Below are 24,669 nucleotides of genomic sequence, written 5' to 3' on the forward strand. Positions count from 1 at the left end.
TGCAAATGTGGCAATTACGCTTGTGATGCGAGTGGCAATTAATTTAGTTTTACCTGTCCCACTCAGTAAAGATTTAAGTGAGGGAATATCATCGGATTCTACTGACATTGGAGTGACAAACTTTCTGCATTCAGAAATTATGAAAGACCTGGACCAGAAACTTTCACATTTGCAAACGCAATAAAGAAATGAACTTAAACAGTTATTATTTAAATATCAGCACGTATTTCCAGATGTTCCTAAAAGGACAAACAATTTACAAGTGGATTAACCACAACCTTGTCTCCAGCTAGGTCGATGCATAGTAACAAATGAATGCCCTCAGCGGGTAAAACAGAGACTGTTCCGACTGTCACGGGTCCTGAGACTAAGTCTTATGACATATTTACACAATGGAAAGGAACATTAACAAAGCCACACTTCACTCCCTGAATAAAAACACTCTCATTAGAAGAAGACTTCTCAGAAAAAGGCAAAGTACCTGATAATAAGAGACTATGAGAAGCTCCTGTGTCCCTTAAAATTTTAATAGGGATATGATTGGCCGAATCACCCAAGAGTGATATAGAACCTTTCAATATGAATCGTTCATAATTCTCCATAATCATATCAGACTGGGGTTTATTAGACCCTACAAATGTATTGCTTTCAATACCTGGCGGTGACCTTGACCTCTTAGAAATAAGAGCATTTTAAATATGTCTGTCTTGATTCTGATACCTAGTTTTCAATTTGTAGCAATCAGAAATAACGTGTCCTTTTTTATTGCAATAGGTACACGTAGGAAGAGACATGGATCTTAAATCAAGCTTCTCTGAAGTTTGATTTTTAGAAGTTGTGCCAGTTTGAGGTTTAAAAGGGCTTGCATTAGGTTGAAATACTTTTCTGCCAAAAGACTGTCGAGTAGAAGTCTTATTTACAAAAGAAACTTTATGAGCTAAAGCATAATTGTCAGAGGCACGAGCAGCAGTTTCCAAGGTTTCGATCTTATGCTCATCAAGATAGACCCTAACGTCACTATGAACACAGTTCTTAAACTCTTCAACCAGTATGAGTTGTCTGAGACTTTCGTGATCTTTAGTAACCTTTCTAGAAGAATACCACCTATCCAATTGCCGTTCTTTTCCCCATGCAAATTCGACATAGGTCTGGTCAGCTTCTTTTTTTATAGTTTCTGAATTTTTGCGGATAAGCCTCAGGGACTAACTCATAACCCATCCAGATATAGTGCTTAACTACATCATAGTCAGCGCTCTGATCTAGTGACAATGAATTGTAAATATCACTAGCTTTACCAGTGAGTACACATTGCAACAATATTGTCCAATGCTCCCTTGGCCACTTCACATTTTCAGCAACTTTTTCAAAGCCAAGAAAATATCTGTCTACTTCTTCTTCCAGAAAAGGAGGTACTAACTTGATATTTCTTAAAACATCAAACGGTGGGGAGTGTTTTTCCTTTGTCAGCTCTAAATCTTTTATTCGAATTTGAAATACCATCTCTTTCTCTCTTTCTTCCTTATTTAATTGCATTTGTTTTTCTTGTAACTGCATTTGTTTTTCTTGTAGCTGCATTGGCATCTCTTTTCTTCTCTCCTCACTCTCTTTTTTCAACTCCATTCGTCTTGCTTCTCTCTTTCCATTTCTATCTATGCGATTTGAAACTGAACCCGTCTTATCTCTAATTCCAACATTTTTAGCTGTACTTCCATTGTCAAAATTTCCAACCACTCCTGAGTAAAATTCAAAGAATTCTATACTTTGATGATATTTTAGAAAAGGCTTGCTGATTTCACTAAAAATTTCAAAAACATGGTGAATTCAAATTTTAAAAGATAACTTTTCTGAAATATTATATCCAAAATTCAAAATTATCCTTAGGACGAGCGCCCAATTTCTTATGTCACTTGTTTAGGCTCGAATAAACAGTAACACAAGAAAGAGTGAAAACAACAAGCATTGAAAAATATACAATGGTTTATTTCCCTGGAAAAATTCTGTAAAAATGAAAAAACATGAACTTACAGTTTTATAGAATCAAATCCAAAAATAATCCAAGAAAAATCCAAGAACACAATTATAGTATTCCTAATAACAAAATGTTCTAATGATTTCACGTTCGAATCCCGACGAAGAATCCAAGATGGAAGACGATGACGTATGCTACAATCGGTAGTTTTGAAGTCTACAGTTCCTTGTAGAAACAAGAATTATCACTCAGGTTTCTGATAGCTAAATAACTTTTTATAATAAAAAGAACTGTCCTCGTTCCACAATTTACATGAGCACACGTATTTTTCAGAAAAATAACAGAATTAATCCTTTTGAATCCAAGTAATTTGAAATAACTCCAAGCAGCACAACATACAACTAACAGTTTAACAGCCCAGCTTCTACTGAGATTAATTCTACAAAACATGGGTTACATGGTCTTTCTAAAACGTAAACAATGGGTCTCGTGATCATCTTCTGGAAATTTATAGAATCAAGTACTTGATACAGATCACGTTTACCCAGTGTGACCCTGACGAAAACTAATCATTTTTTAAAACAATAGAACTTGTTTACGATGGTTGCTACAAATTTTGAAACAAGGTCAACAGATCAACAGCTGTGTTTATAAACTAACAGTAAAGGTCAAACTATTTTCTGAAAAAAAAGTATCATCTCAAGTGAATAAATGTCCATTACAATATCATGTAATAAAAATAAAAAATTTAAAACTGACAAACAATTAAACAGAAATAAATATATAGTAAATCAGATATAATTAAATCAAATATACATAACACACCAGACAGCTTTAAACGGTGTGAGATAACAGGATGTAGAATATGCTATATGCACCATCCTGTATGTCGTAAGTGGTGACTGATGGAAACAGGAACCGCGCTGATTGACCGGTTAGCCTCCTAGACATGCAACCAACGCTGTGTGATCGAATCCCACGGTCGGTTCGGTTACCGTGGCGTGTCTCTGGATAGAACAATTTACTTCATTAGCCTCGGCACTAAATAACCTGTGTGAGACTGACCTGCAAAACACCAAACTAAACCAATCCATTCCGTCACTGAATTGAAAATGGTAAAATCATCGTTTTTATTACTGTTCTTTGACAACAAACGCCCGTCTTGTCCTGAAAAGGTATCTTTGTAACATTGTTAACTATTATAAGGTCCAAATATGTGTTTTCATCACAGCAGTGACGAGTATAATATAAACCCACCTTGCACTATTCTACCTAAAAGGACCTTTTGATATTACATCTAAAAATTTTAATGAATCAGAATATACTAAATTTGAAAATGCAAAGGAAACAAATAAAAAGAAGGTATGGGGTAGAAAGCTAAATATAACCATCAATTAACGGTGGAAGAATAGGATATTGGGCATGAAAGTCTTTGTAACGTTTGAGCCTTTCTTTAGATAGCAATATTAGGATTCAAGCCGGTCATCAGTAGCCACCTCCACGTCCGCCAGAAGCTTACATCTCTGAGATTGAAATAAAGTTGTGTGTTGCCATTGGATAAGAAGCGAGGTCACATGTGTATATATACAAATGTTTCGTTAAAATATGTGTCATGAAACAAAATATAAAATATTTGCACAATATTACCTTTTTAAAAATCTTTCATCAATCAGATTACAATTTCGTACAAGGTGACGAAATTTCTAAGGTATAAAACCAATTTCTACTTGCCAAAATTACAGCTTTAATAAAGAATGCAGGGGAGATATTATTAAGGTTAAGAAATAAAACTGGTCATGAATAGCTGTGTTGATATAAGCAGAATTGAAATGAAATGTGTTGTCATAAGTACTTATATTTGGTAAAACAAAATTTATTTTTAATTTAAAATATTCCGTGTCGTATTTAGTTTTTGTACTGTAACGTGAGAAAATGTGAGTTGCATTGCATTCAAGCTGAAGAGGTTTGCGAAATCGAGGCCTGTTCTTAGCAAGAAGATACGTAACAAAAAAAAACAAACAATAAAGCATTACTGTATATCCTTCCATAGAGTTTCCACAAAAAAAGATTGTTTTAATTATTATTTCTGAAACAGTGATTACAAGGACGACTCATCTGAATAATGTTCAAATAAATCATAAATTGAGCAAAAATTAATGGTTTCCATCTTTACTGAATCCATTCCATTATCTTTTTTTTTTTTTTTAAAGATTCCCCTAAGTGGAAATCAACATATCACTTGCTAATCCTCCAGAGCTGACTGAAACTTCGAAAACAACTGACCTGCCGTCACATGGCAAAGCACCTCTGTCGAAGCTATACCTGCAGAAGTCTATAAAGCCAGTGGCTCGCACATAGCACAGAAACGGACTCAACTCTTCCATTCAACGTGAACTGTGGGAATCAATGAACTATACCCCAGGAGTACAAGGATGCATCTATCTTCAGTTTGTACAAACTGAAAGGCAGCAATCCTGCGACAGCCACCTGGGCATTCCCTTGCTTTAAAAAGCCGGCTTTTAATTATTTTCCTCAATCGCCTTACGGATCATATTGAGCAATGACTCCTGCGCGAAAGTCATGTCGCTTCAGGAAGGACTGGTGCCAAAAACTCTTCAATCTGAAGAGACTGCATAGAAACACTAAACAATAGGAAGTGACTGTTCGTGATCTCCTATTTGCTGACGAATGTCCCCTGAATGCCAAACCTAAGTCTCACATATAATACAACATGGACATTTTCCCTTTAGTCTGAGGCAATTTCGGTGTCTCAATCAGTACCAAAAGAAGACAGAAGTAAAACCATCCTGCACACGGACAGGCATTCCTAGCATCCACACTCACCACGTCACCAGAATGACAGAAGAGCGACAACCAAAGAAGACTATATACGCTGAGCTGAAGGAGGGAAAGTGAGCTCAATGTGGCCAGAAGAAACTGTTCAAAGATTCCATCAAGTCATCTTTGAAACATTTCCACATCGGCCCCGAGTCTTGGGAAGATCTCGCTCAGAATCGCTCCAGCTGGCGAGGTCTAATCCATAAAGGAGTTACAGACATTGAACTGATACGAATTTGAGCGGCAGTGACGAACCATGAGCAACGTCAATTTCAGAAATGCAGCACGTCCTCTATTGATCAGGCAACGTCAAGCTGTATCTCCTATGCAGTATGTTATGTACACTTTATTGTATAAATTGAACTTATCATCCACTTACGTATTTACAGAAACCAATCAGTTAATTATATCATGGTCATCTTTGAATTCGATGGTCAACAAAAAGATCTGTATATTTTCGTACATATAGATGGACATAAATTTATATAGCAGAAGTATCGGGTAATTATCCATAACGTTCGTTTGGATGAAGTCTTGATGAGATCACTTCCATAGCAGATGCCTCGTGCAATTATCCAAATCACTCGTTTGGATGAAGTCTAAATTAGATCACTGTATAGCAGATTAATGAGGAAATTATCCAAAACACTCGTTTGGATGAAGTTTTAATGAAATCACTTTCACAGCAGATGTCTAGGGCAAATATCCAAAGAAATCGTTTGGATAAAGTCTAAATGAGGCCACCTCTATAGCAGAAGCATGAGATAATTATCGAAAGCACTCGTTTGGATGACATTTAAATGAGAACAACTGTTAAATTCACAACACATTTATTTCCATACGTAGAAAAAAAATATCCATTACGAGCGTTTAGAGTTTATTTGCTATGAAATCTCGACCCTAAACATGCCTAAATTCCCACAGTAAGAGGTTTGGGTCAATGTGGTCACAAATTTGGTTGCATTTCTTTAATCCTTGTTTCCATTGGCCGTAAAAGGTTTTCTAAGTTAACGTTGATTAGAACTGAAAGGAAAACGTTTACACCCAAATGCTAAGTTTTTGTTCATTTCGTAGTTTTATGGCACACAGTTCATGATATGATTAATATACTGGCATAGAGGATCGTACTCGAGTGCTGACTTTTAATGAAATATATGAAGCGAGGTGATAATTTCTTTTCTTCGCGATGCTCTTCACATCGCAAAAATCACTGTTTGTATAAACCTCAAACTATTGGATTAAGCAGAGTTTATAAGTACATTTGGATGCTTCTGAGGTCACTCCTTTGCCACACATGACGGCATTGCCAACAATGACGGCATATGGTCATATATGACGATATGAGATAAGAAGAATTTCAAAGTTCGGCCATCCCTGCTAAGTACATGGTAATCTGTGAACAGCAGAATAACGAAAATCGGCCATCCCTGCTAAGTACATGGTAATCTGTGGACAGCAGAATAACGAAAATCGGCCATCCCTGCTAAGTACATGGTAATCTGTGGACAGCAGAATAACGAAAATCGGCCATCCCTGCTAGGTACATGTTAATCTGTGGACAGCAGAATAACGATAATCGGCCATCCCTGCTAAGTACATGTTAATCTGTGGACAGCAGAATAACGAAAATATCCATCCCTGCAAAGTACATTGCAAGCTGTGCACGGCAAAATATCGACAACAGGTCATCCCTTCTCGTAATATTACAAGCTGTGGTCAGTAGACTATACAAAAATTGTCCTTCCCTGCTTAGTACATGGCGAGTAGAATATCAAAAATTGGTCATCCCTTCTAATTAGTAATCACTTGCAATATAGATCTTAGATTTTAAACTGAAAACACAAATCTTAAGGCATTCGAACTTCGAGCAGTACTCTTTAATGCACGTTCTCAGTTTATGAAAGGGTAATACCTCTTACAGCAAACAGGTCTGAAGATTAACTTCCTTGGACACATTTACAAACAGCGAATCTTCCCAGAATAGAACGCTGCTTAGACCAATCATTTTAGACGTATTATTGTGTCGGAAACATGATGGCAATTTGCATAGTATCAGAATCAAGGCTGGATTAAATATCTGGAACATTAGCAGATAGCCTCTAATTTAAATTATCTTAGCAAGGTAGGAAAATATCCATAATTTCTCATCCTCAGCATTTAACCAGTCACAAGCCGGTGTTTTAAATTACTTGAGTAAAGAGAGAGAGATCATTGACGTTGCGTTTATTCCTTTTTTCATTTGATTTTTACTTCACTTCAAAAATATGATTCCGTATTATAGAATCTTCTTAAGCAAGAAACTTATGGTAAAGCTCAGTTTGCCAATTCCAGTTCTCTGTCTGCAGCGTCATACAGACCTCAAATCTGAATATTGATATGAGAGAGAGAGAGAGAGAGAGAGAGAGAGAGTTATATAAAAAAAGACAATCAAAGGTAGACAAGAAAATCCACCTTTTGAACAGGGGAAGTAAATCCTATCGTTAGAGATTTATGTGGCAAATGTGTTAGTGACAATTTTCTATAGATCATTTTCAGATACTGTTTTTAGCTGGCCAAACCTATCCCATAGCCGCATCCGGTACGGTCATGCGCATTTGACGTAGGGCAACTCGAGTGACCTACACTTCTTACAGGAATAGAACATTTGTCATTATAGATAGCCGCAGATAGTAGTAAACAATAATACGCCAGCACACAAGTATAAGAGTTGAAATGTACGTTTTCATCAAGTATTTTTAACAATAAATGAGTATTTATTGCTTTATGTTACTGCATCGTGACTCATCTAAACTCCGCCCGTCCCCCCCCCACCCTTATGGCTGCATGGTAATGAATAATCCGAAAATAAACAAGGTAACTTGTCTAATTAGCATCAGATTCCTCAAAGGTTTCCCATTTAGTTAATAAATTAAATGGGAATGAATGTGAATCCCAAAACTGCTTATGAATCATTGGATTGGTTAAGAAATGTATTCTCTCTCTCTCTCTCTCTCCTTAGTTTGCTAACTCCATGAACAATATATGGATAATAATGATCAATTAACTCATACTGCGATATATTTGCAATGGCCAGTTGCTACAGTAGTATCAGCTATGTGAAACTCGTGTGGCTTTCTCTTATTGAGTTTGGGATCTGATTACCCTGGCATTGATGATGCTGCATTCACTTGTATGCATCCATCCACTATGAAATTAATTATATGCAACACAAAGATTTGTAAGTCCTCATGTTTTCACGAGTATATAGTCTTGAAGAATCACTTAAATACACGTAGATTTGTACAAATGTTATTTCTGGTCACATATGAAAATTGTCCACCCACCCCTTTCCTTTCAGAAATCGATCATACAACTCTGTAAGTGATATCCAGGACCGCGGACAGAGTAGGACAAATTCCTCGGAACAGAACGGTAAGGGTCCACCGTTGTTTCAATTTGTGATTTGTTGGGGCCTATTAGATAATTTTTCCTAGGGCTCACAAATCCTGTCCACTGTTCTGGTCCTCTCTGGTGCTTTCTGTGCTCATATCTACTTGTCTGTTTTAGGCAGGTTACTGAACTATTTACTCATGATTTTGAAGCACACTATTTCCGTGAAAGGTGTACAGAGGTTAAACCTTTAAAAATTTGTTTTGAAACTTTCTTCACGAACATACACTATGTTCATGACAATCGCTTAAAAGTTGCCCTACGTTGATTGCGCATGCGTTAAATATTGGAGTGGAAAACCCCAGATTCGACTTCCTGAAAAAGGTCTATACAGGCTCAACACAAAAGACACGCTTCATTGAGATCTTTATTTCAAACATTTGACTAGATAATGACTCAGTAAGAGGTAGAGCAAATTCAATGGGCAAAATTTGCATCAGTAAAGCCTCAAAAATATGAATAAAAGAAAAACAGAAATTACAGTTGTTTAAATACGATTGAAGTTACCCTAATTGCCACACACGTCATCTCACAACGTCGCTGATGACAACATAAAAAATATAACTTATTAACAGTACATTTTGACATCTACACACATTCGTACCAATAGCAACAAACCTTGAAAAGATTCGCCTATGATTGCTGCGTCGGCGAAATAAAACATGTTGGAAAAACAAATAAGAATTCTTTTACACTTCACTTTTCAGCAGCCATTCCCAAACATGATTTTCAATATTTCTTATTAAATCTATCATGAAGGCACGTTTATGCCAGAACAATGAAATGATGTGTTCATGAAGGCGCGTATATGCCAGAACAATGCAATGATGTGTTCATGAAGGCACGTATATGCCAGAACAATGCAATGATGTGTTCATAAAGGCGCTTATATGCCAGAACAATGAAATGATGTGTTCATGAAGGCACGTACATGCCAGAACAATGCAATGATGTGTTCATGAAGGCACGTATATGCCAGAACAATGAAAGTATGTGTTCATGAAGGCACGTATATGCCAGAACAATGAAAGAATGTGTTCATGAAGGCACGTATATGCCAGAACAATGAAAGAATGTGTTCATGAAGGCACGTATATGCCAGAACAATGAAATGGTGTGTTCATGAAGGCACGTATATGCCAGAACAATGAAAGGATGTGTATACTGATAAAGTCCGAAAGAAGAATGTGAAATTGGTTCTTCCTGACCATGAGTAGGAAATAAATAATGAGCTCTTATTGGGAACATGGTATTATGACACAAAAATTAATCAAGATGGTCAACATGTGATTAAATACATCGGCATATTAACGACTGAGCAATAAATCAATAGGTTCATATAAAGCTCTCTCATCGACGACAACAAACTCCACAGAGTAATTGGCATGAATCCGGGAATGTTTCAGATTATTAACAAGCATTGTATAATTAGAAAACAAAATGCACAGATGCTATTAGGAACCAAAATCGACATCTATGAGAGGTAATTTCGTTTGAAGGCGTTGATGCAAATGCCGACAAGGCGGAGTCGGACGTATTCATATTCATAAATATGGAATTCAAACCGAACCTGACTAATATTTTATAAATGCGCAATATTAACATGTTACTTTGAATTTCTGAAAATGACAAAGGAATAACGAAATAAATCAAGAGAATGTTTTCGACGATAATTATAAATTATGAAATATCTCATCTGCGTCAAGAAACAGCAAAAAGATTTTTTAACAGTGGTGACGACCTGTCTGTTTCAAGAGATTAGGATTCTTTTGCTAGGTCAACCTAAATGAAAATGTGTGTCAGTTTTTGGTCCTTCAGAGATATTACTTTTGATTAGCACTTATATGGTTTCTGAAACAAATCGGCATTTAGAGAACTGCAACCTGATTGCAATATAATAAAAACAATATGCGCACTTCCCTCTCCTCTGTAGTGAGTGACTTGGATAATTTTGGAGTCCATTTTGTAGGTCGATCTAAACGAATGTTGAGAAGAATCGGTTCTCAGCTGCACTGGTAGAATATTCCATTCCGTGACAGATTCAGTAGGAAAGAACAAAACGTTATGCTGGGTGAAACGTGTTCGTGAGTTAAATATATCATAAAGTTCTCTGTTGGTTGTCTTTTGGACCATTGATGGAACCAAGGACCACGTGAATTCAGGTGCATTACTGTGATGTATAACTAAGTGAAAGTCCTTTGTGGATTCGTGATTCTGTTTGTGGACACCGGATGATACCAATATCATTCACAAGTATAAGCAACAAGAGCATGTACGTTCGTTCGTTCGTTTTTATCAAGAAAACTTCGTAACGTGATCATACATTTTAGTCCGCACAACTCTCATACGTTGTAACGTGTACCCTGCTGAAATGTGATAAGCACGGCAATTTTATCCTCACAATGAGATCTACAAGAAAGCTTCCATCTTTACGGCGTCTGTGATCATGTTTCCCATTATACCTCCGATATGCCATACTGAGAAAACAGTTCCCCTCTTGGATGCTCAACCTAAAAAGCTGCATCCATGGTCCGCATATATGTATGTTCTGTGAGCATTTCTCAGGCCTAATTTCTCCAGAAAATATTTTGCATTTGAATAAAAAAAATATCACAGTATACGCTAAGAAAGTGATATCACCTATCTGGCATGACTGGGTGTTTCTTGTTATATATTTGTTCGCACGAGCATCCGACGGCGATAGGCTCCCATACTTCGTCATATTCGTAGAATCCTTTTCTATTGCAATCGACGACCCTGAGAACTCGTGTGTTGTAATAAATGGGCTGACATACCTTACCAGGAACCCCTAGACAACCCTCGCATCGACATCTTGCCTGAAGGAAAATAAAAGAAAATATTATGGAGAAAGAGTACGTGAATTTGCACACGAACTTCAGTAGTTTTACACAATGGGTTCAAAGAATGGCATACTCAATTAATATCTTCCTACTCACGTTGCCAAACTCTCTAAAAATAATTAATAATTAAATTTCTCAGTAACTATAATAATGGAATTTGTCCGACTAAGGTACCAAATGTTATACATATGTTCAAGTAAATTAAAATTCAAAGAACTATTCGTGTACGATACAGACAACTGGATTCCAATTATCATAATGTTGTTTAGCCGAACAGTATTAACAGTATTATTCAGAAATTCATAAAAACAAAAAGGAAAAAGAATGTCTTATCCAATATCAAGGATAGAATTGTGTTTCCAATAGATGAAAATATTTGGTTTACTCGGGTCTTATCGTTCAGCTTGCCTCAAACTTCTCATATTCCATTTTTAAATAATTTCTCAATATTAATCTTGGAAAATATTTGGAATAAATATCACCGTATTATTACAAATACATATTAAATTCTAAATCAACAATGGCGGTTGCAAAGATTTTGTTACCCATAAAAGTCATAGCACTAAATGGATTTAAAAAAAAAAAAAAATTAAAAAAATCAATAAATAAAACAAAACAACAAGTCAGTGACCTGCTTGAATGATTCAGAGAGCGGTGTTTGATTGTTTGAATGCCAATGATGACGTCACGATACAATTATGGATTGAATGCAGTTGCTTTCAGGGGTGAACATTCGATTAGAATAAAATAGAATTAAAGAAACAGTCCTTACGTGTACAAATAAGAAACTGTTTCAGGCGACATGCCAAACAGAATTTATTTAATCAGTTTGACTTTATTTTTAATACATAATATTCTTTGATGTATAGGCCGAGATTTAATTAGGCTATGATTATGTAAAACTGCATATATTCCTACTGCCACATTCTGTTATCGTCACGTGCCTTAATAATGGCTGGTGTGCAAACAAGTCTTGAAACTTGAAAATTTCAGCGGCTTTATAGAGTAATTTATTTTGTCTTTAACGTGTAACAGGAGTTAGACACCCATGTGCAGGAAATCAACACCACATTTCTGCGTATTGGCCTATTTTGTATTGACAATTAAAGATAAAGACTCAGTCATGTACCTGGAATTAAATGAAAAAGGTGCTGAGAAAAGTAATTATAAATATTTACCCGGGAAAGAGGCTGGCGTAATTTGCGTGTTTATTGTGTGGCGACCGTTTTTTCGTTTTGTTTTCTGCGCCCTAACTTATGTTCTAATGGATGGAATTGTTTAAATTATCATTTTTTTTAGTTTCTTTGAAATGACATCAATAAAATTATGACCAAAGGTTTTCATCCGACACCAACCCTCTCTTCGTCCCCGATGAACATAAAATGGCTTTTGTTTCTAATGGTGATTATTTGAGAGGTGAGGGAATCAAACTACTATATAATGTAAGTTGCAATTACACCGTTTTCCTCTCATGGGTTTTGCTTAAGAAAGAGAAATAATCAATGTTGGGAACCGAGTTTAGTGTATGAAGAGATGACTATCTACCAAATCGGTATATTTCAGAAGAGAGTTCCTGTCTCATAATGAAAACATATAGTGATCTTCACGTAAACGAAGATGACAAGCGACATTCTGTTCTGCTTCCCAGATATCTTTTGAGGCAGATATTTTTCATGAAACCATTACAGAAGGGGTCATACCTGAGCTAATGTAACGGGAACTCGGAACTCGTCATACTCGATAACAAAATAGTGCGGGCATATCTTTATTGGCTGTCCCGAACTATACTCAGAAAGCGACGGACATTCCCGATTCGAGTCAATCCCGATCTCCATTCTTTTAATAAACTCTGCAGGGACATTGCCGAGCTGCCGAATGGGGTTCATAATACTTTTATTCAGCAAGGAAAAACTTTCGTGTATCTCTCGTCGAAATAGTCTGCTAGTTTTAAAGCGTTCATCCAAGCGATTTATTTGTCGTGTTGTCGGAAACTGGCAAAATCGTTCAGAGGAACTGGCGGAATGCTGTGTCTTGGACTTTTTTTCCACGGGAAAGGAAAGCACATAGAGTAAAACAGAGAAAATGTAGATGCATCTGATTGTCATATGTCGCGTAAGAACCTGCAAAAAATAAAATCTGTCTAATTTTTGGTCATTAACTTCTAACTTAAATTGTGGAACAAAACGGTTGTGACGAAAGACATTTATTCGTGCCTTATTTGCTCCACAAGGAGAGCAATGCAGATATGCATGCCAAATACTTATTTGATATATGCATAGTAAATACGAATTGGATATATGCATAGTAAATACGAATTGGATATATGCATAGTAAATACGAATTGATATATGCATTGTAAATACGAATTGGATATATGTATTGTAAATACGAATTAGATACGCATGGTAAATACGTGTTGGATATATGCATAGTAAATATAAATTGGATATATGCATGGCAAATACGAATTCAATATATGCATGGCGAATACGAATTCGATATATGCATAGTAAATCCGTACTGGATATATGCATAGTAAATGCGTATATGCATAATGAATACGTACTTGATAGATTCATGGCAAATACGAATTGGATATATGTATGGTAAAAACGAATTGGATATATGCATAGTAAATACGTATTTGATAGATGTATAGTAAATTCGTACTGGATATATGCATAGTAAATACGAATTGGATATATGCATAATAAATACGTACTTGATAGATGCATAGCAAATACGAATAAGATATATGCATAGTAAATAAGTACTGGATATATGCATATTAAATTTGTACTGGATATATGCATAGTAAATACAAATTGGATATATGCATAGTAAATATGTACTTGATAGATGATGCACAACAAATACGAATTTGATATATGCATAGTAAATATGTACTTGATATATGCATAGTAAATACATAATCGGTATATGCATAGTAAATACGTACTGAATATATGCACAGTAAATAAGTACTTGATAGATACATGGCAAATGCGAATTGGATATATGCATAGTAAATACGTACTGGATATATGCATAGTAAATTCGTACTGGATATATGCATAGTAAATACGTACTGGATATATGCATAGTAAATACGTACTGGATATATGCATATTAAATACGAATTGGATATATGCATAGTAAATATGTACTTGATAGATGCATGGTGACTACGAATTGGACATATGCACAGTAAATACGTACTTGATAGATGCATGGCAAATACGAATCAAATATAGACATAGTAGAAAGGAAATGAACATAAGCACATATACAATAGACTTAAGTGAGAATTAAGTTGAAGGCATGCGCAATAGACTAAAAACAGATTTAAGAAACGAGTCACAGAGACACAGATGAAGGTATTTCTTACATTTAGAATCAGAACACGTTCGCGTGCTTATCATGATATATAATGCCGAACATGATCAACTGTCACATACATACATACACACACACACACACAGACACACACATGCCTACCTACCTACCTACCTACCTACCTACACACACACACAGACACACACATACCTACCTACCTACCTACACACATACATACATACATACATACATACATACATACATACATACATACATACATACATATGATTAAAGTCATCTCTAAGACTAGAACTAAGCATGTGTTACCTATTGACCATTGATTAGCGGTGTTATACCTGAGAGCGCCCATATTACATTTTTTTACAAAAAGGTATTGACCATTGATTAGTGGTGTTATACCTGAGAGTGCCCATATTACTTTTTTTTACAAAAAGGTATTGACCATTGATTAGTGGTGTTATACCTGAGAGTGCCCATATTACATTTTTTTTACAAAAAGGTATTGACCATTGATTAGTGGTGTTATACCTGAGAGTGCCCATATTACATTTTTTTACAAAAAGGTATTGACCATTGATTAGTGGTGTTATACCTGAGAGTGCCCATATTACATTTTTTTACAAAAAGGTATTGACCATTGATTAGTGGTGTTATACCTGAGAGTGCCCATATTACATTTTTTTACAAAAAGGTATTGACCATTGATTAGTGGTGTTATACCTCAGAGCGCCCATACTATTCTTATTTACAAATAGTTATTATAAGTACAAGTTTTCGATAAAATAAAGTTTCAGCTCAGAAGTTCGGACTTTTGGCTGGAATAACATTTGAAGGACAAAAACCATTATAGATGATAATGTACGAGACCTTTATCACAGAGCTTGAGAGGACTAGCATATTTTCATATTTCCTAACCGGAATATGTTTGTATAGAAGGGATATTTTCATTCGAAAACCAATCTATTTATATTTTCATTTGAAACCCGGTCTATTTATATTGTATTTGAAAACCAATATATTTCTATTTTCATTTGAAAACCAATCTATTTCATTCAGCAACATCAGAGTTAAGTTAATTAGATATCACGTACTTGCATTGTCCGTATAAATCATTAAATATCACTCTTTATCAATAAGCTCACGTTGAGATCTAGCTTTCTTATATCACACGTGCATAAACACACATTACATTTGATATGGTTATGAATTTAGCTTTCTAATATCACATGTGCATAAACACACATTACATTTGATTTGGTTATGAATTCAGCTTTCTTATATCACACGTGCATAAACACACATTACATTTGATTTGGTTATGAATTCAGCTTTCTTATATCACACGTGCATAAACACACATTACATTTGATTTGGTTATCAATTTAGCTTTCTTGAATCACACGTGCATAAACACACATTATATTTGATAGGGTTATGAACGCAATCACACCAATGCAACTTACACGGAATATTTACTTCAAAGGATATTCAGGGCCATAAACTAATTGAAACAAGTAATATTTTCACATCTAGGTATTTAAAAACCTTTCTATTTGTATATTAATATTTTATTCTTCCATCAAAATGTTTTAATCAACTGTATATCATTGCACCCAGTACTGGAATCAAAATAGATTAATTTTCTTATTAAAAACATATAACCGAGGTATTTACTAACCAGGGATACTTACAATGGTTGTCATCATTGTTCACAAGAAAGCTGTGTTTAAAATCCAAAGAATTTAATTTCGATGTTAAGGTAGTAGCAGGCTTGGCAGTACTTATAAATACTTTTTCTCTTTTGGCCTTTTATACCACTTTTGTTCGTTCCGGGTGCGCGTACAAAAATAGTTTACTTGAGATCGATAAATGTTCATACTTCCTGGGGACATGTGACCACACTAGCGACGTAACGGGAATGCTGTCTTTCTTTCTTCCTGCTTGGAATCTAAATCTAATTGGACAAGGTAGAAACGCCGTGAAGCATTAGAAGTTATCTATTTATAACCTGTGCAGAGATATAGCAACACCCGTCCCTTAGGAAGTTAGTAATAACTAGTGTGTAAATTTGATCCACGTTATATTGTCAGTACATTACGTTGTTTTACGGGGGAAAATCCGACAGCCATATTTAGTACTTCGATTGAACCTAAAAGGAAGACGAATTCCCACAAAAATAAATTAAAACCGGTCGTCTTTTCGTGTTATTTTAACGGTTAGAAAATTAATAAGGTATTGAAATAGAAAGAGTAAAATAGACTTATAAAGTAACAAGAAAACGAGGGAGAAAAAAGGAAGGAACAGAAGTAAAGAACGAATGATAAAGAATTAAAAAGGAAAACGATATAGAAAAAATACTTGTTTTAAATTATCTTCAAAAGAAGGCATTTTTTATTATTGATTTTTAACATGACAATGATTTTCATATATTTCCGTTTTATGACTTTCATTTGTATCATATCAACTAATTAATTTGGTATAACTATAATTGCCTCATATATGGCAGTTTGATTTTAATTGATTCCTTTATAATGTAGAAGGTAAATAGCTGATTTTAAATTGGCCTTACTGACTCGTTGCCTGGATAGAAGTTTAGACTAACAACATAACCAACTTCATGCAAACATAATGATATATAAGAAAATAATGTAAGGAGAAAGAAAGAGAGATAAAGAATTTTAAGTCTACAATTTTGCAATTCTTCAAGATATTGCAAGATTAAGGACTAAAACACTGATGCTCACTTTATGAATTGTACTATGCGACATTTCTCTAGAAAAGCTCTAGTCACACCAAGTAAATAAGAAGGCGGCATTTATAAATCTTCGTTTTAGACCGTATCAATCCGAATCCTATTGTCGATGGGGAGTTATTATTTGAAATACGCTAATCGGGATCATTTTCAAGTTATCATATTATTGTCGATGTCATTATCAGCACTGTAGTAACTGAGAGTGCTGGACATCCTTTCAAAAATGAATATTAAAATCTTGGTTTGTTCGGAACTCGGAAAAATTAAATTAATAAATAAATCAATAATTTATAATTCTAGGACTTTCCATTAGTCCACATAAATGAACGTTCTGGACGACTCTTATTTATATGAAACAAACAAGAACTTCGAGTCCCTGGACCACATAATAATTGCAATCAATCGATTAATGCATGTGCGTGCAAACAGTAAATATATGTTTCGTGTATTTACAAACAAAAAGCCAATTTCATGCTAATATGTTAGTCGGAAAAAGATAAACCTTTATCGTAGATAAGTTTACTTACCGAGTATTGCTTGAGACTCAGACATTATAGTCTTTGGTACACCTATAAAATTGGCGACGATATTGGAGCATTCTTGTACAAAAGTACTAAGCTCAGCTACTAGTAACGTGTTCATATTTGTGGATACTTTGTCTCCTAAATCACAGAAACGCCAAATACTTAGAACTTCCTCTGATGGACTTCACATTAGAAAATTAAAACTAACACGTACAGTACCTTACCCAAGTCATGCAACTCAGTTTAACACTACGGTGAACCTTGCGACTGCAAAGATAGTTAACGCTAAATTTTTACATTAAGATCAACGGAATGTTTCAGTTTAAAATATACAGTAATGAATCTATGTAAAAGATTTTTAAAAAAACAGTCTGACCTGCAATTATGGCAGAATACGCTTAAGTTGGCAGTGTGGATGGTTAAATCTAGATGTGCTATTTCCTTAAGCGATTTAAAAATACATTTCCTGAATGTAAAACTGCTATTCGAATGCAATATACTGTAATAAACCAAGGGCACGTGCTTTTATATTTATGTATCTGCTTATAGCTTCCTTGGATTTTAGTGACTATTTGTTTATTATGGTACCTGGAAAATATTTATCAGCCCAAATAGTCAGCCAGTTTCCAGGAGCAGACTTCTTAATGTACAGTGTTCACGAAACTTTATCATAGCATGGATTAATTTCGGTAAATGGACTCGGATCTTGTCAGATAGGTAATTATCTGGACGTGTTTAGTAATTCGGCCCGAAAGTGTTTACTAACAAGTCATACTGATATGAAACAAGAGAAAACAGCGCAAGTGTGAAATTAGAGTTCAGTGATGTGTGGTCATTAGGTGATTAGAAAAAGTATTTGTGGTATTCGCGTTTTTAAGAAACTTTAAGAAATGGAGGGAGACGTCGACTATAAAGCCGCGCTCACGCAGGTGTTTGATTCACTCGGTATGAAACCCCTTGTGCGTAACAAGAACTATTTTCTTGTGGCAGTAGTAGGATTTTTGATAACTTTGTGATATTTATTTTTTCGATTGTGTTTTATATTTTTTTAAAAATTAAACAAAGGGCAGGCTATCGACATGAAAACTGAAAGGAAAACGCATCATCTTCGAAGTAAAATTTTTTGAAAGTTGGCTTCGCGCCTGACAACATTTATTGCATAAAAGATCTGTTTTTGTTTGCAATACGAGTAGATACAGTTCTTAATGATCCTATGTTGTTACTAGTAGGATATAACTTATGGGGCGGAATAAAAAAATTTCAATAACAAAGGACAATTCTGCTTCCTAAAAGTGGGTCAGTGAGGTTACAGAAACGGTCGATTGTTTTGTGTTTTTATTTTAAAAAATTTATCGACCAGACAAACAGCTGAACTGTATTTCAGTAAGAAAGGACGTGATTGAAATATCATAATCTCTCATGGGTGATAAAATGGACCGAAATAAGTTTACACCGAATTCCTTCTCATTTAGAGGTCATGAATTGATCGTGTACTATGTTTGACTGATAAAAGCATAACCTTCTTTTTCACAGCCCTCCATCACAACACCCACCCACCCACCCACACAGACACTATTTCCTTCATGAGTTCCCACTACACATAAGGATGGACAATGGTTGTGTCCCTGTTACTGTTGAATGGTTGGGTTATAACAACGGGTTGAAATAGACAAAGCCGTACCAATAACTTAGAAACCAACGTGCTCTAAAGTGACCAACATATTGTGGTTATTGTACTGGTTTCTAGTAACCGCATGTGAAAGCAGCAACCTTATTTCGTGTGTTTGTTTATTTGGTACGTTGATTGGGATTCACCAAATTTACTATGAACTTACAGAAGCATATGTTAGAAGTCGTTTGTTTGCTGCTTCGAGCAAGAGTTAGTTAAGTTAAAATTGGCCTTTGGGCTTTTAGATAAGAATTCATAAATAACGCCACGGATTTTTAAATCGAACCATTCGCATAGAATGCTTTTGGTGATACGTCATATTCATTCTTCCGTGCGTTCGTCAGATCGTGTGACTTCGGCATACACAGATCACTTATTATTTGTGTATTAGTGTGATTAGTAAATGATAATTAACAAGTATGTATGTATGTATGTATGTATGTATGTATGTATGTATGTATGTATGTTTAATCTGCATTGTTTGTTATTTTTTATTTTATGGTATTGATAGTTTAACATTATGTTTTGGCTTTAACCAAAATCAAAATCATTTTCGACCTGACCCGAACCATTGATTTTGGATTCATAAAAAAAAAACATGTTTATCTCAATCGGAGTCAAGAGCTTAGGAAATTCCCCATAATGCTAGTAAAAGATTTCTAATAATAACTAAGATCTCATAATGTAAACATTAGGAACCTTCTAGAAGGTTATTTATTTTTCATTATATAATGTTTTGTTTAGCAAATGCTAATTGTGACCAGAGGTCAAGTAGAAGACAATATAATCTTGTTTTTCTAGAAATTATTTTTCGTGCTTTAAGATCTGAGCATAATCAATTGTATTATTTTTGTGTCCAGTACTTCATTTGGGCTGGAACTTAGTTTTTTTAAATTATTGATTTACTGAAAATACAAGGTGCTCTTCAAAAAATAACATTCTTGGACACAGAGACTTGAATTGATACTGAGATTTCAAATAATGATATATTCCTGAATTATATCATTGTGATCCAACAAAAAACTGCTTGTACATTACCACGACACGGGCCACCACAGGCACACCAACACTTCCAGCATTGGATTTGATTTGGATTTCCACTAATGTTTGTTCAGAAATTTAATCACTGGGACTTGTGTCTGTAATTCTGGAATCCTCTGGGATTTAATGTCCAATTCCGTAAGTTTTTTTGTTGTAAGTTGTATGTCTGTATGTCATCGTTTGATGTTGATGAAAGTGTTGAGGGAAGTAATACTAGTTACCATAATTAGGTGAAAAAAATGTATATATCTTGTTTACTGTAACAGTAGTCATCCCTAGCAACAAAACAATGCATAAACCCGTGATGCATACATACTTTTGGACTATCTCCTCTCAAAGAAAAGCAAAAGTTTTGTTTTTAAATCATGTATCCCGATGTTGTAGACCCCAAGCAGTCTCAGTAAGAAAAAATACCCCATAATGTGGAATATATGTGACCAACAATTTCGTAAAGCTATACCAAAGACCAGTCATCTCTTATAGCTATACCAAAGACCAGTCATTTCATATCGCTTTACCAAAGACCAGTCATTTCATATCGCTATATCGAAGACCATTTATTGCATATAGTTCTACTAAAGACCAACAATTACATATAATGATGCTGAAGACCAGCCGTTTCATATAGCTATACTGAAAACTAGCCATTTCATATAGCTATACCGAAAACCAGCCATTTCATTTAGCTAAACAGAAAACCAGCCATTGCATATAGATATACAGAAGACTAGTCATTTCATATAGCTATATTGAAGACCAGTCATTTCATATAGCTATATTGATTACCAGCCATTTCATATAGCTATACCGAAAACCAGTCATTTCATATAGCTATACCGAAGACCATCCATTTTATATAGCTATACGAAAGCCATCCATTTTATATAGCTTTACCGAAGAGCAGTCATTATATATGACTATAATAAAGGTCAACTCTTGCTGCCTTAATTGCACTCGTTCTGCTGGGTTTTCTTTAATCAAATGATGTTGTATTGAATAAGTTACATTTCTATAATATTGTATCTATCTGGCATTGTTATAATTTTTTGTCATGTTGACATTGTTATACAATATTTTGTCATTTTGACAATGTTATGCTATTTGTTATTTTGACATTTTTATAATATCTGTCATTTTGACAATGTTATAATATTTTGTCATGTTAACATTTTTTACGTGCTTTTAGTAGATTTAGGAATATAGTGACTGGGCTAAGGTTAAACTATGGCCACATTTTCAAACCCGGTGTTCCGGATCTGGAAAATAATTGTACAGAAATTTTTATAAGAATGGTTTCAGTAAGGTGTAATCGCAAATAATGTTTTATCGAGAACAGCTTTCAACGTAGAACGCTTTAGACCACTCGGCCACTCGGGGCCCCACATACGAATTGAACACTCGAGTAACCCTTTATAGAGTTTGAAAGAACAGTACATGATAGATACAAGGAAAGGCCCCACAATCTGGGCCATCAAGAATTTTGTCACAGTTCAGGAATTGTTACTTGGACCAAACAGTCCCTGGGATGGCTCATTCGACGAACCTTAACTGCAGGAATATATATATATATATATATATATATATATATATATATATATATATATATATATATATATATATATATATATATATATATATATATATATATATATATATATATTCCTGTGTTAAGATGCTATTGACGACCATAGCAGTGCATACTTCTATTGTAGATGTTGGATACGTGGCCTACTGTCAGTTTATTGCAGTCGTGTCTGGATTGGGTGGGGTGAATATTTATTTTAATGTCAAAATCGTTATTAATACAACACTACCCCGGGGGAAACTGGTGCTTGTGTCTGTAAAGTAATATATATCTTATTGATTTTATTTCGGTGGAATTATTATTGCGACAGTCTTAGACTAAAACTAGAGTGATACATGTGCCTTCTTGAGACAATGGCTGGTTATGATGGAATAAGTAACGGCTGACTTTTTAGAAGACGTTAATGGCTGACTAAACCAGTCTGTACCATAAAAAAGCAAAGTTGAAAATGATAAAAGGCGTTGATGCCGATCTAGAGCAAGAGGAGAAAGTTATGACCCCTCCTAAAGGAAAGAAGACCAAAAATGCAAAGATAATGACAGAAAAGGAGAGAGTTTGATATTGAAAGACACAATTTAGAATTTGGATTTGAAAGAGCTGGAGTTAGAAACAGGAATGTTGAGACCTCATAAAGACGGAAGAAAAGACATGAGAGTCTCACTCTCAAAGCTTCAAACTTACAAGTATCAAGAAAAGGAAAATACTATAAAAATAAATTTTGAGGAATTTGAGGCAGTGAGAGACCATGTGAAATGAAGATAAGACTAGAAAATCCTACAACATGGAACTCTTCTGACATGGTAGGCAAGATAAGGAATGCGATGGGGGGGGGGATGCCGCAAAGGCGAGTAGTTAGGCGATCTCTATCAAATGTTCGTGATATTTACGGTTTGTAATGTGGTGTATGTATTAATGTTTGGACTAGCGTCTATGTGAAGCCTTTTTCCTTTAATATGTAATTTCAGTTCATATGTGGATTGTGTGTCTTGCAAAACTTTTGGGTTGTAGAATTTTAAAAGTGTTTTCTTTCTATTTTATGTATCAATTTACACTATATTTTAGAAGACCCACAACTAACCAAATTGTGCTAATGAGTGTAACAAGATGACGCCGGGTTGGTACTGGATCAGCGTACCAAGATGACGCCCAGGTGGGATTGGATCAGTGTACCAAGATGACGCCGGGTTGGGATTGGATCAGCGTACAAAGATGACGCCGGGTTGGGGTTGGATCTTTGTGGGAAGCAGTTTTGTCACTAAGATGTTTATTTACAATGTAATTGAACCGTTAATGAATCTGAAACCATTATCATGCGCATAAAGTCCAACAATGGATTTAACCCAGAAGTCTCAAACTCAAACCACCCTGATAGCCGCACGAGGGCTTTTTCAATGGCCCAAGGGCCGCACCACTTTTGTTTTCTCTCATGACACCTTGTGACGCCAGTCATCTCGAGGACCACAGGATGCGGCTTGGCGGGCCGCATGCGGACCGCGGGTCGCGTGTTTGAGACCACTTATTTAACCGAATCGTTCGCATTGAGTTCAACAACGGATATAAGAAAAGGATATCGTTATTCAATGAAACTAATCAAAACATGTAACGAGTAATCTAAAGAGAATCCGCTTATGCAAAGTAATAAACATCTATGTTTGATATATTGATATATAACCATGGATTATATAAGTATAGAATTTATACTTAAATATGTACATTGTATGGTTCGCTTATACACACATATGAACGGTTCATCCACAAGTAAGATGTATGTATAATCTATTTTCATTCACATTATCTATTATGAATTATTTTTATGTCACCCATATCGTGATACTGAATAAAACTGGCTCAACAGTGGAATATATGTATATAACGACGTACAGTTGACGATAGCCAAGTATTTCCTGTTTCTCAACTCTAGTCGAATGGTCAGCTCGCTACCACTCATGCCCCGCCGTTCCCAGTCTGCCGAAGGATCCCTCAATAGCCCTCTTATGCCATGCAGACACGTTGGTACCGAAACTTTTAGCCCCTCACTGTGAGCAAATCAATATCGCCCTTCCAGCCAACGTCACCATCGACCGCAGCATCCGGGTTAAACAAAACCCACAGAGTTCTATGAATCCACGTCATAAATAGTTTTAAAAATATAATGATTTAGCCGTGTTGTACACAAGACACACGGTTAGGTACGAATACAATAATATACAGTGCGCATGTGCGCACATGAATTGCCCCGGTTACAAATCGAATCGTTTCCTCAGAACTACTGTAAGATGTTATTATTTTAATAAGCACGTTCGTACCTGAATCTGCGTACGGCAGGAATAATCTCACCAGGTTATCAAACCCTACTTAATACATAATGTATAAAACGTTTAATTGAAATGAATTTGTCTTTTACGTTATAGAAATGGCTAACTTGAAACAAACTATATAGTTTATCTCCTAGCATGGGATTGGGATTGGTGCACTGATACAGTTTTAAGAGTGTTTACAATTTATTCCTGGCCTGAACCCCAAGAAACTTTACTGGATAGTCCTCCCCAAGTTAATTCCATCAACGGAATAGCTTTAGCGGTGAAATTTGAAACGAATTTCCATATAACCCCATTAACCCAAGGAACGATGGAATCTGTTTCCT

General features: G+C 35.3%; 1 protein-coding gene across 1 annotated transcript; it reads right to left on the minus strand.

Annotated features, from left to right (window-relative positions):
* Positions 1 to 8,600: 8,600 nt before the first annotated feature.
* LOC149775146 (uncharacterized) lies at positions 8,601 to 16,228 on the minus strand. The gene is made up of 3 exons (XM_089943866.1): positions 16,146 to 16,228; positions 12,798 to 13,217; positions 8,601 to 11,073 (listed from the first exon to the last, which is right to left on the minus strand). The coding sequence occupies exons 1-3, from the start codon at positions 16,158 to 16,160 to the stop codon at positions 10,873 to 10,875; spliced, it is 636 nt and encodes a 211-aa protein (XP_089799992.1). The 5' UTR covers positions 16,161 to 16,228; the 3' UTR covers positions 8,601 to 10,872.
* Positions 16,229 to 24,669: the final 8,441 nt, after the last annotated feature.

Source organism: Sinohyriopsis cumingii, chromosome 19, assembly GCF_028554795.1.
Source record: "Sinohyriopsis cumingii isolate HCF-2022 chromosome 19, ASM2855479v2, whole genome shotgun sequence".
Taxonomy (NCBI): Eukaryota; Metazoa; Mollusca; class Bivalvia; order Unionida; family Unionidae; genus Sinohyriopsis; species Sinohyriopsis cumingii.